The sequence below is a fragment of the Aquila chrysaetos genome, chromosome 19 (genome assembly GCF_900496995.4).
Source record: "Aquila chrysaetos chrysaetos chromosome 19, bAquChr1.4, whole genome shotgun sequence".
Lineage (NCBI taxonomy): Eukaryota > Metazoa > Chordata > Aves > Accipitriformes > Accipitridae > Aquila > Aquila chrysaetos.
Window position 1 is genome coordinate 12,427,544 of NC_044022.1, and position 13,598 is coordinate 12,441,141.

Sequence of the window (13,598 nt, forward strand, 5' to 3'; positions counted from 1 at the left end):
AATTGCACAAAAAAGAACAAAGACATTGCAACTTGCAGGCTTTGCTGTCTTTCACATATACTGTCTTAATTCACGAAAAACTTACTGAGAAGGCCTCTAAGTTCCTCAGTACTGTCCTTTACATAACAGTCTCCTAGGAATTGCATATTCATTTAATCACTCTTTCTAATGCTTTCTCCTGAGAATTTGTTAAAACAACCCATCTGTCATTTTTATAGGAAAATTAAACATGAATACCAATATCAGCTTATACATTTAATGTTCTATTACATTCCCTTAAAATCCATTATGTATATAACTCACATCAGCTTTAAAAATATCCTCATGACCTGCTTCGGAATTAAGATGAAGAATTCCTGAAGTACTGAGTGCTTTTCCTAATCATAAGAAACCGAAAATATGTTCTAATCTTTAACATTAAATACTATATTATGCTACCAATATTAAATTAGGTGTATTTTGAGACTTTGATCATTTTCCCTCTTTCACTTCTGTACTTGTTACTATCTCAGTACAATATAAGACTTCATATAGTCTCATCTAAGCTGTTCCAGAGCTTTTTCTTTGTTACCTTTCTAAACTCAAGCTTTTTCAAACTCCAATACGTTGGAGTTTGAAATACGAAAATTGCCTCCTCAGAAATGTAACAAATATAATTAAAATAAACTTATATACCTCCACTAGTTCTGCACTTGATTCAAAATTCAATTTTGGTGGAGGTGGGTTTTAGAAACCCCCATTGGCCTTTTGATGTACTTATTCTGCCTCCTCCTTTGAGTCTCTCTGCGTATTATTTTAGATACTAGCCTCTCACTGTTCATTACACAAATTTTTCATTCTTGAAAATACAAGAAAGAATAACCTTATATTTTGGTTCACTGATTGTCCTTGGTGAAAAAAACATTGTTCTTTTGTTAAAGCTGAGGTTCCTAATGTTTTAGATAAAAGAGCAACAACCCATTAATTTTCAAAACTACTTTTGCAATTGTTTTGCAGCATTATGCAACTTTATGAAAATAATTAGTTAGCCTTCAATTTACAACACAACAAAAGATAAGGCAGGACACATCATGACAGCTTATGATCATATATATTCAGCAAAAATAATTTTGAAGAAGTTGCTTCCAAATTTTTATTATGGGTGGGCCTTCTAACTTTCATGGAGGTACTAAAGGTTTTCCCTGAAACAAGGCAGAAAATGCATCTACCTTACAATAAAAATATAGCACTGATTCCTCTCTCTCTCTGCTCATGAGAGATAACCATTTGGACATGATGAAACACTTATGCAGCCCCATTGCATCCTGCTGGTTTTGTGCTTCTCTGAAAACTATCATATGACAGGCAATGCCTGAGTTCTGTTGGGCAGTGATTTCCAACTGATCCAGTTATGTGACAATGAAGTGCTTATATAGGTCCTGATCTACACTCTGTCATGGCAGAAGGCTATGTGGGAAGAGAAGAGACACCAGGACAGAGGTTGGTTGAACTGCTCTGACAGCCCAGCCCTGGCCAACAGGATGTAGTAAGCCGTCCTTCCACATTAAGGAAGATTTAATTTGTGTAACATTTGTTGGACAATTATTCAGTGATGGCATCATTTTTTTTCCAGTAAACAGTCTTTCGTGCAAAATTATACTGAGCATCTGAGTATTTAGGGTTTTTTTAACTTAATGGCAGGTTTGTGAGAGTTTAATTAATTCGATTAGTGTTAAGCTGTTATTAAATAATGCTGAAAGACACTGCAGAAGCAGTTTTAGGACAGTATTCATTACAAGGGTGTTTTCAAATTAAGCTAATATACAGCAAAATGTCAAGAGATTCTGTATTAGTCCAGAACAGCTAAACAGAAAGAGGAAGATTGCTTGTGTAACTTTCAACACAGGAGTGCACTGATCTGAACCAGATTTTAAGTATCCATTTCATTTAAAGTAAAATTCGATGAAAAATTCCAGAGTCTGCATTCTGGCTGGACTAATAAACCATGGATTAAGGAGACGCAGTTTCCATGATTCTATTGTTATGGATAGACGAAGAATAGAAAACTCCCCAGCTCAACAATTTCAGAATGTCTGAATAATTGGTAGTAACATTTAACAGGGCTTTGCAAAATGTATGCCACTGAGAGGAAAAATGAGTCCTGCAAATTTCCAGAAATATTTCTGAAAAAGTAACAACATTTAAGTCCTCCTTACTGTATTAATATATAAGAATTATTTCCCATTTCAAAATGTCTGAAATGGAAGTGCCATCTATATCTGCTATTTTTGCTGTTTGGCCACAAAGACTGTGATAGCTCTGAAAACTGAGCACAAAGGACTACTATTCACAGAATCACAAAACAGTTGAGGTTGGAAGGAACCTCTGAAGATTGTCTAGTCCAACCCTCTGCTCAAAGCTACAGCAGGTTGCCCAGAACTGTGTCTGGTCAGGTTTTCAGTATCTCCAAGGATGGAGACTCCACAGCCTCCCTAGGCAACCTGTTCCAGTGTTTGACCAGCCTCACAGTAAAAAAGTTTTGCCTTATGTTTAAATGCCATTTCCTGTATTTCAGTTTGCACCCATGGCCTCTTGTCCTGTCACAGAACACCACTGAGAAGAGCCTGGCTCTGTCTCCTTTACTCCTTCCCATCAGCTGACGCACACTGGTAAGATACTCCTAGACTTCTCTTCCCCAGGCTGAACAGTCCTTGTTCTCTCATCTTCTCCTTGTATGACAGATGCTTTTGTCCCCTCATCATCTTAATGACCCTTGATAATCCTTGGAAATTGTTTCCAAGATTATTTGCTCAATCACCTTCCCAGGTGAGGCTATCTGACCTACTGTTCTCTGGATCCTCCTTTTTGCCCTTCTTAAATAAAGGAGTGACATTTGCTTTCTTCTAGTCCTCAGGAAGCTCCCCAAATCACACTGATCTTTCAAAGATAACTGAGAGTGGTCTCACAACAGCAGCAGCCAGCTCCCTCAGCATTCATGGGTGCATCCCATGAGGGCCTGTGGATTTGTTTGTATTCAGTTTGTTTAAACACTCCCTAACCTGATCCTCTTCCACCAAGAGTAAGACTTCCTTGCTCTGTACTTTTCCACTGCTTTTGGGGACCTGGGACTGGCGAAGGCCAGACTTAGCAGCAAACAGAGGCAAAGGCGGCATTTAGTTCTTCCGAGTTCTCCTTGTCCTCTGTGGCTAAGTCCTCATTTCCATTCAGTAGTGGGCCTACATTTTTCCTAATTTTCATTTTGTTGCTGATGTGACTGTAAAAACCTTTTTTGTTGCCCTTCTAAGGGGTTAACAGCACCACACCTGCTGCTAATTTACAGGCTGGAAAGTCAACTCCATCCCAGCCATACCTGGTTGTGGTGGGTTAACCTTGGCTGGACACTAGGTGTCCACCAAGCTACTCTATCACTCTCCTCCTCAGCAGGACAGGGGGAAAAATAAGATGAAAAATCTTGTTGGTCAATATAAAGGCAGTTTAATGAAAAAAAAACATAGGCCGCATGAGGAAACAAAGCAAAACCAAAGGAGATTTATCTTTTACTTCCTATCAGTTAGTTTGGGTCAGCTGTCCCAGCTATGTCCCCTCCCAACCTCTTGCCCACCCCCAGTCTACCAGCTTTTTGCAGTGGTGGAGGGGGGCGGCACCCAAGGCTGGGGAGACAGCCCTGATGCTGTGCAAGCACTGCTCAGTAACAGCCAAAACGCATCAACACCTGTTCTAGCCACAAGTACACAAGTACAGAGCACAGCACTATATCTGCTGCTGTGAGGAAAGTTAACTCCATCCCAGCCAGACCCAGTACATCAGTACAGCCCTTCACATCCCTCACCAGATTCAACTCCAGATATGCTCTGGCTTCCCTAATCCCATCCCTGCATGCTCAGTGTTTCTGTATTCCTCCCACAACAGCTGTCCCCTCTTCCTTCTCTTCACTTTTTTTTTACATTCAAGTTCTGCCAGGAGCTCCTCGCTCATCTATGCAGGCCTCCTGCTGCCGTTACCTGACTTCCTGCATTTTGAGATTGACCACTGAGTGTAGAGGAGGTATTCCTTGAAAAGCAACCAGCTCTCCAGGACAGCATTCCATGGGATTCTTTCAAGCAGGTCCCTGAATTGGCCAAAGTCTACTTTCCTGAAGTCTAGGGCTGTCACGCTGCTTTTTGCTTGTTTCCCTCCTCTTATGATCCTGAGGTCCACCATCTCATGGTCACTGCAACCAAGGTTGTCCCCACTCTTCACATCCTCAACAAGTTCTTCTTTCTTGGCAAGCGTGAGGTCCCACAGAGTGCTTCCCCTTATTGGCTTCTCCATGACCTGAGTCGGGAATTTGTCATCAATGCACTACAGAAACCTCGTGGATTGCTTGTGCCCTGCTACGCTGTCCTTCTAGCAGATATCAGGATGTGTAAATTCCCCCCCAAAGACCAGGCTCTGAGAATGAGAGGCTTCTTCCAGGCATGTGAAAAAGGTCTCACCTACTTCTTTCTGATCAGGTGGCTCGTAGCAGACACCCACCCTAATGTTAAATTCTAATCCTAATTCACGAACTCCCAACTGGCACAGTGTACGTCTCTAGGTAAAGCTCCATGCATTCCCACTGGTCTCTCACATAAAGGGTAACTCCCCATCCTCACCTTGCCGGCTTTTCCTTCCAAGAGAACCTATATCCATCCATAGCAGCACTACAGATGTGTGAGCTATCCCACCATGTTCCTGTGACCCCTATGAGATCATAACTCTGCAACTGTATGCAAACCTCTAATTCCTCTTTGTTCCCAATCCTGCCCCCATTAGTGTACAGGCACATCAGAGAGGCACCCCATCATGGTGATTTCCCAGAAAGGGTGTGAGAACTTTCCCGATAATTCTGTCAGGTAGGCACTTCCTTGTTTGTATGGACACACTTTAGATGGTCCCTCTTCAGCTCTGTTTTGTTGATTTTGTTGATGATGATGTTTACAGACATATTTTGCCTGCCAACCTGGTCAACTACTTCCTCCCATAATTTTTGGTCATCCTCTCCCTACCTTGCTACTTCGATTTTAAAACTCTCCTCACCAAGTCGGCCAGCCTGTTGGCCCCACTTAGTCAGGGGGACCCTTTCTCTTTCCAGCAGGCAATCATCAATCCTCAAAAAGTGTCCCAGGGGCATAAAAACAAAAACCCTGTCACTGACACCAGCTGTGCAACCAGTTGTAGGACCTGTCCACTCCTCCTCGTGTCCTCCACCTTCACTGTAAGGATCAAGAAGAAAAAACACCTAGGCCCCCATGCCCTTCACCACCACCCCCAGACCCATGTAGTTATGCTTCATATGCTCTGTGTTACCCCTGGCAGTATGACTGGGGCTTATGTGGAAAAGCATGAAGGGGTCATAGTCTGAGGGCCAGACAAGCCTTGGCAGCCTTTCCACAATGTCCCAGATCTGAGCCCCTGGCAAGCAGCAAACCTCCCTAGATGACAGATAACATCAGATGATAGGAGCATCCTTCTCCCCACAGCAGGGAGTTGCCCACCACTATTCCTTACCGCTTCCTCCTGGTGCTTCTCTGTGGATCATGTTTAGCTGGCTTGGGAGCTTCACTGGACAGAATTCCCAGCCTCTTGTCAGCAATGAGGGCACTAAATCTGTTCTGTAAGTGCAAATTTTGAGATGGAGAAGCAGCCTTTGCTCCTGGTGCCGGAAGTCTCAAGCTTCCAGCCTTCGCCATCCTGTAAGTCTTCACTTGCTGTCCCAACAGACAGACTCTGCCTGCACCACCTTCAGGAAAGTTGGGTGCTTGGCTCTTCAAGCTCAGTGTCTCAGAAAAGACCCAGCTAATCTACTTCTGATGCTGCAAAATCCGCTGACCTCCTCTCACAGCTCCTTTATTTGATGATGCAGATCCTCAACAAGCACACATCTCCTGCAGGTTAGACGACCACCTCCTGCTGCCCCAGCCTCAGGAAGAGGCACCAGGCACTCCCTGCAGCTCGAGATCTGCACTGCTGCATCCTCCTTCCGGAGCTCTGTCCGAGTTAAAGTTCTCATCTTAGAGGGTCCATTGCTCTAAGAGCAGCTGGGTGGGGACTGTGCCCTGTGGCATGTCACTACCATTGCTGAGAAGGTGTATCCTCTGCTGAGCAAAGTTGCTGGTCTCTGTAAGCTCTTCTGCACAAACTGCTGTGTGCATTTGCTGCCTCTGTTAGCTGCACTCAATACTATTGATTGAGAGATTACAAATTGCACTCATGAAAAAATACAAATATTATTTTACATACTTTAATGTGGTATAATTCTTCAGTGGGCCCATCACTAAGAAGTTAAATAGTCCATTTACAGATTTGTGAAATGTTGGCCAATATTAGGTAAAATTTTTGTTTTATCACTGATTTCTGAAATTCACTGACTACATAAATTCTACAGACATTCTGTCAATTTAGCTGTATTATATACTCTAAATTATTTAGACTGATTTTTGTAGGATGAAACACTGATGTTCAGTCCAGAGAAATACCCAGTCAAATGCTGTCTATTATTTTATCTAAACTTGGTCACTAGATTACGGAACACAAAAGTGATAACCATACGGTATTGAGAGTGTACAGATAAAAATATGACCACACTTAAAGACTATGACCAATTATTCCAGTATAAATTCTACAGGACAAACCTATGTCAAGTGGTAAATATTGTTATGCTTCATAATCATCAGCACTTAGATGTACAGTAACTATTTTCAAGGTATTTGTAAGATAATCCTTTCTGAGTTAATCCTTGATCTACATGCTCAGCACTGGAATAAAAATGTTTAAAATCATACTTAATCTTTGTCTACATATTAACAAGCTTCTGAGCATTTTTTGCCTCCGGAATAAAAAGTAGCTGATTTTAAAAACAGTGTTGAATTTATAAATAGATTGGCTAGATTCAATTCAGACCTATACTGGGTACTTTCTGAGTTTCAGTAGTTTGAAACAGGTATTCAACCATTGTTTCCAACTACCCTTTGTGATAAGTACATTTGACAGGTAGAAGACTAATATTTGCCTCTTCTAAATAAAATGGAAGTTATTGTCAGCATCTATCCCATCTGCCTCTACTTTACTACTATCTGTATCCAATAGATAAAAGAAGATAATAACAACAACAACAACCACCTCATGAAGTTCAACAAGGCCAAGTGCAAGGTCCTGCATATGGGTCAGGGCAATCCCCAGTATCAGTAAAGGCTGGGAGATGAAGGGATTGAGAGCAGCCCTCTGGAGAAAGACTTGGGGATACTGGTGGATGGAAAATGGGACATGAGCCGGCAATGTGCACTTGCAGCCCAGAAAGCCAACCATATCCTGGGTTGCATCAAAAGAAGTGTGACTAGAATGTCAAGGGAGGTGATTCTCCCCCTCTACTCTGCTCTCATAAGACCCCACCTGGAGTACTGTATCCCAGACGGTCCAGAGAAGGGCCACAAAAATGATCAGAGAGCTGGAACAACTCTCTTATAAAGATAGACTGAGAGAATTGGGGTTGTTCAGCCTGGAGAAGAGAAGACACTGGGGAGACCTTATTGCGGCCTTTCAATACATAAATGGGGCTTACAAGAAAGACGGAAAAAGACTTCTTACCAGAGCTTGTAGTGACAGGACAAGGGGCAATGGATTTAAACTGAAAGAGGGGAGGTTCAGACTGGACGTAAGGAAGAAATTTTTACTGTAAGGGTGGTGAGACACTGGGACAGGTTGTCCAGGGAAGTTATGGATGCCCCATCCATGGAATTGTTCAAGGTCAGGTAGGACAGGAGTTTGAGCAACCTGATCTGGTGAAAGATATCCCCACCCATGGCAAGCAGTTGGACTAGATAACTTTAAAGTTCCCTTCCAACCCAAACCATTCTATGACTCTATGATTCTATAACAAAGAGTCTGCAGTTGAAGGTAAATGCTTCCAAAACTGAGGGGAAAAAAAAGTTTTACACACTTCAGGAATAGTTTTTGTGATTTTACTTCTTCATACCTGGGAAATCATTTTAGCTCATATTCTGTGCTCATTCATCCATAAATAAAATAATGTGTGATTGTTAACTTAAGCAGCAGTTCAATTATTTTTTTCGTTCCAATTCCCAGGTCTTTATTTAAAACTTCTGAAAACAAACATGATGCCTTCACTGAGCTATCAATAAAGAATTTGAATGTAGAACTGTATGCAATGTATGTGGACTTTTTAAAGATGCCTAGACTTTTTCAAAGCTTATAAGAAGTACTAGTTGAACAGACTATGAAAACTAATTTTGATAAAGGACATTATTATTTAAATTTTTTGAAACACTCAAGCAAATGTCCCCCCAAAAAACCCTACACAAGGTCAGAGGCCATCCTGTTCTAAAGGAGATCTTCAAAAGATAAAGAAATTAACCTGCTAACAGCATAAAAATGTTAGAAAATCAAAGAAATTTTAAGATAATATAGAATCATAGAATGGTTTGGGTTGGAAGGGACCTTAAAGATCATCTAGTTCCAAGCCCCCTGCCATGGGCAGAGACACCTTCCACTAGACCAGGTTGCTCAAAGCCCCATCCAACCTGGCCTTGGACACTGCCAGGGATGGGGCATCCACAGCCTCTCTGGGCAACCTGTTCCATGCCTCACCACCCCCACAGTGAAGAACTTCTTCCTTATGTCTAATCTAAATCTACCCTCTTTCAGTTTCAAGCCATTACCCCTTGCCCTGTCACTACATGCCCTTGTAAAAAGTCCCTCTCCGTCTTTCTTGTAGGCCCCCTTTAGGTACTGGAAGGCTGCTATAAGGTCTCCCCGGAGCCTTCTCTTCTCCAGGCTGAACAACCCCAACTCTCTCAGCCCGTCTTCACAGGAGAGGTGCTCCAGCCCTCTGATCATCTTCGTGGCCCTCCTCTGGACTCACTCCAAGAGGTCCATGTCCTTATGTTGCTAAACACAGTACTCCAGGTGGGGTCTTACGAGAGCAGAGTAGAGAGAAAGAATCACCTTCCTTGACCTGCTGGTCATGCTTCTTTTGATGCAGCCCAGGATATGGCTGGCTTTGTGGGCTGCAAGTGCACACTGCTGGGTCATGTTGAGCTTCTTACCAACCAATACCCCTGCGTCCTTCCCTGCAGAGCTGCTCTCAATCCACTCATCACCCAGCCTCTATTTGTGCTTGGGATTGCCCCAACCCATGTGAAAGACATTGCACTTTGCCTTGTTGAACTTCCTGAGTCTTTTTATAGGAGTCTTTTATTTTAAGATATTACAAGCAGTAAAAATGTAGGTCAAACACAGATGCATATGGTGACTGTACAAATACTGGGCAAGGAGACAACACAGAAATATTCCATAATTCATTTTCCTGTAGTTAAAATTAAGCAGAAGAATAAATAGGCACCACAGCCTTGATTCAGGCAGGCACCTAGTGACATTTGAGATGTCTCATTCTGTCTCTATGTGCTACTCCAGCAGTTCACAGGTCTCCTGCAGATTCTGTGTTATATCTGCCAGGCCATGAATATTTGATGGTTTCTTAAATAGTGCTAGAAGCCTAATTTTTAGGAAATCAAATTAAGCCCTTATGACAGCATTGATTGAAGAGAACATTTTATATCTCTAAAGAAAGTTCTCAGATACAGTGTGGTAAAAAATGGCTATTTTCAAATCAACAAATCCAAAAGTCAGAAAGAAACTAGCTGCTCAGTTCTCTGAACTGGACAAGCTACAGGGTAACTCACAGGAGGAAACTGAAGAATGGCAGGATGGTCAGTGGCAAGGGATTAGCCAGAGTTTACCCAGACATTATATATCAGTCAGGCTGATGCTAATCCTTAGCGAACAGATTGCTTTTGTAGCTAAATGAGGCCTCTTACATCCACAGAAGTACTGCGCACTAAGCACAAGATTTAATTAATATTAGCTTTTTTTGAACTCAAACGTAATACAGTAAGCATAGCAAACATTATATAAAATTTTTGTATCCAATGGTCCTGTAAAAAAAAAAAAAAAATTGCTCTTGCTAGGAACAGGCCACACTAACTATGTCTTATGCTAACTGTGCAAGGCCCCAGTATTGGCCTTCTAGACTTGTTATCAACTTGTTAAGAAAGCTTGCTGTTTGAAGTGGAATTCAGTACCAGGTGTCTCCTGTTGTGATGTGAAGTTGAAGCATGGCATAATAGCGAAGGTCTTGAAAGTATGGGCACACGTTGAAAAGAGAACTATGAAAAACAAGCTGGTGGTCACCTACTGGTCATTGACAGAGAGCAACATTTAGAACTGCCTAGACTGCTTTTAAGACAAGAATACACAATTCAGCAGGAAAGAAAAACAGCCAAGTGACACAATGAGGTACTTGCTGCAGCCTGAAAAATAACCCCATCTAAGCATCACCCAACCTGTAGTTCACGAAAAGGGCTGAAAAATCATATGAAAGGAGATCTCGGATTTGAGGGTGACAGCAGGGGAGAAAGATGAGGCCTGCATCAGGTCCAGCTTCCCTTGTCAAAGAGCTCTCAGGCTTGATTACCTCCACCTGGGTGACTAAGACCATCAAGGACCATAGCCACCAGTGGTGAGTATGTGGCTTCAGCTTCATGGTACTGCATACTCACAGCTAATTTATGACACAAGGTTTAAAGAATAAGTGATTTGAATTTGCAGTGCTAATAATTAATAATGATAAAGAACTAGTCATTAGCAATGTGTGCTGTTAATGAGTATTAATGTAGTGCAGTTTTGTTTTACTGTTTAAAACTGCCTTCATGTATCATTCTTCCAAACACTACAATCAAAATCTCTAATTTTCTGATTGTATATGTATACATATATGCAACAGTTTTACCTAAGCTGTTGCAAGGAAGGTTTGCAGGCCTAAATGCATATTTAGCTCTAGTCAGTAAGATATAATGGAAGGTGTCCCATTGAAATATACTGCTTTTTCTTACAGGATCACAGACCTGGTTAACAGCAGTCTATGTTCAGAGGCCACAGATTTCAACATGAAGTTACTTAGTACCAAAAGATTATTTTGACAAAAACATGATGTATCATACACTTAGCATGGATTAAATGAGAATTTAATGAGAGATTTAAAAATGTAATTGCAAATTCTCATGTGCACCTCATGTCACTTCTTTGTATGTGGTTATCTGAGTAAGGGAAAGGCTTTTCTCATTCCAATATTGTTGTGTACAAGACATTTTTAGGCCACGATATCTGTGATCTATTACTTATCACTGAGGAGAAAATTAATGACCAAATGCCTAGTTAGGCACCTAGCATGAGGTGAGAGGGATTCTTCCCAAGTATGCGTAGTATCTGTGTTTCAAAGAGAATCCGCACGTGTTATAGCTAAACAGACACCCACAATAAGAATTCAGTGGTTGCAAATCAAGCTTTATAACAGATGTAAAAAAACCCCACCAAACCGAACCAACTCAGAACAACAAAGGAACAAAAAGGAAGTAAGACTGGATATTGTAAGCATTGTAGCAAGGATTTTAATGAACCTCAATTTAAAGCTAGTACCATATTTCAATATTATACAGGAAAGCCTTAATTTAATATTCAAAATTATTAAACATTGCTTTGTGAATATTAGAGAAATGAAGAGACTAAATTCAAAGCTAAAATATATTAGTGTTCTTCTTGGAAACACACACAAGATGTTAGTCTCATGTCTTGTGAGTGTGGTCTCACCTCCATATGGAGAAAAAAGTGATAGCCTGTTATGCCACATACAGACTTCATAGCTAATTACATACGTTTAACATTGTACTTCCCACCTGAAATGCATTTAATTTTCTTTTTCACTTCTTATATTCCAATATTCAAGATAGTTCCTTAGACCTTACTTTTAATGTAGTTACTGAGGGAAAAAAGTTGTCTTTTCAAATTAGCTGCTTTCCTACCTGATTAAGTTTCTTCCATAGGTTGAGAACAGGAGAAAGTTCAGTAGACCATATTTCTCTATCAAATTTGCAGTCAGCAGTTACTGACCTGCTCAGGATCCGAAGCTGTGAAATGACCTGAGTGATGAGAATACAAATGCAATCTTGAAGAAGGATAAACAAACTTATTTTAGTACAAAAATGTGATACAATAGCAAATACTCTCTGATTTTTCTATGGACTACATTCTTCTGCATACTTAATTACTAATCATGATCTATTCAAAACATAAACAATACCCATATCCAAATATAGAACATACTTGAGCCTCATTCATATTAAGCCCAAAACAAACAAAAGATCCATATTTTTCTTATCACAGTCACTGTCTTTTTCAACTATAATTTAAAAACTAATAAGGTGTAAAATTAATTAAAAAGCCTCTTTTCCACAAAATCTACAGACAGAACTCAAGCTCTGCCTTTAACTAGGCTTCATCTGTAATTAAAAAGAGAAACAAAAAAACCAGAATAGTAACCAAATACATATAGTACCTATCAGGAATCAAAATTCCAAGACAATTATAATCAATTACTTCTGATCTCCCATGTATCTCTTACTTAGATATTCATGCTACCTCAAATTATTTAAATGCACATTTATTAGTTTAAAGCAAGCAAGCAAGCAATTAAAAGAATAACTGCAAAACTTTCAGCAAGAAGGGGAGCTTCCAGTTCATTATGTCCAACTGCCTTTTATTGTTAGCAACCCTCGTAACTCCACACATAAACTGATCAAATATATGTATACATTTATAAAGAAAGAATAGTGAAATTAAAATTCTTCAGTGATATTGCAATCTGTCCCTTAAGCTGTATATAAAACCCCTGGTATATTTAGGTATTTTAGCAAAATTTTAGTTATTTTTCACAGTGCATTTTTTGCAGGACATGTTAGAGAACAACTAAGTAATTCTCTCCTCTTTTGCTTGACTTTAAAGAATTGAACTTTATAATAAAATATTTATTAATTGTTCAGAAGTACTGGACTATTTAAACGTTAGACAGAATGAGGCAGGAAATCAAACTTTCTGCTGGCTTTTGACTTATTTCCTATTCTTGAAAGATATGCAATGATATAGTGTTTTCTTTTGTTTTTAGTTTTCTTTTGCTGAAGCAAAAAGCAGCTTCTTATTTATCAACTTCGATATGGACTATGAAATACTACAAGATCATAGTACCCTGAACCATTTTAACTTATATAACATTTACTATCATTTTATTCTTCTATTAAATGTCTTACAAGACATAAAAGATAAATATACATAAAGTATAAATATATAAAATCTATCTGTATAACACAGAATCACAGAATCATTTAGGTTGGAAAAGACCTTTAAGATCATCGAGTCCAACAGTAAACCTAGCAGTGCCAAGTCCACCACTAGATCATGTCCCTAAGTGCCACACCTACACATCTTTTAAATCCCTCCAGGGATGGTGACTCAACCACTTCCCCCCCACAGCCTGTTCCAATGCTTGACAACCCTTTCAGTGAAGAAATTTTTCTTAACATCCAAGCTAAACCTCCCCTGCTGCAACTTGAGGCCATCTCCTCTTGTCCTATTGCTTGTTACTTGGGAAAAGAGACCAACCCCCACCTCGCTACAACCTCCTTTCAGGTAGTTGTAGAGAGCGATAAGGTCTCCCCTCAGCCTCCTTTTCT

General features: G+C 40.2%; 1 protein-coding gene across 2 annotated transcripts in view; it reads right to left on the reverse strand.

Moving 5' to 3' along the window:
* The window catches only part of DYNC2H1 (dynein cytoplasmic 2 heavy chain 1), a 187,834-nt gene that overhangs the window by 37,466 nt on the left and 136,770 nt on the right, over positions 1 to 13,598 (reverse strand). For both annotated transcript variants that reach the window (XM_030042296.2, XM_030042294.2), the window contains exon 83: positions 11,895 to 12,011. In XM_030042296.2, coding sequence (XP_029898156.1) covers positions 11,895 to 12,011 — 117 coding nt within the window. The remainder of the gene's footprint in view (positions 1 to 11,894; positions 12,012 to 13,598) is intronic.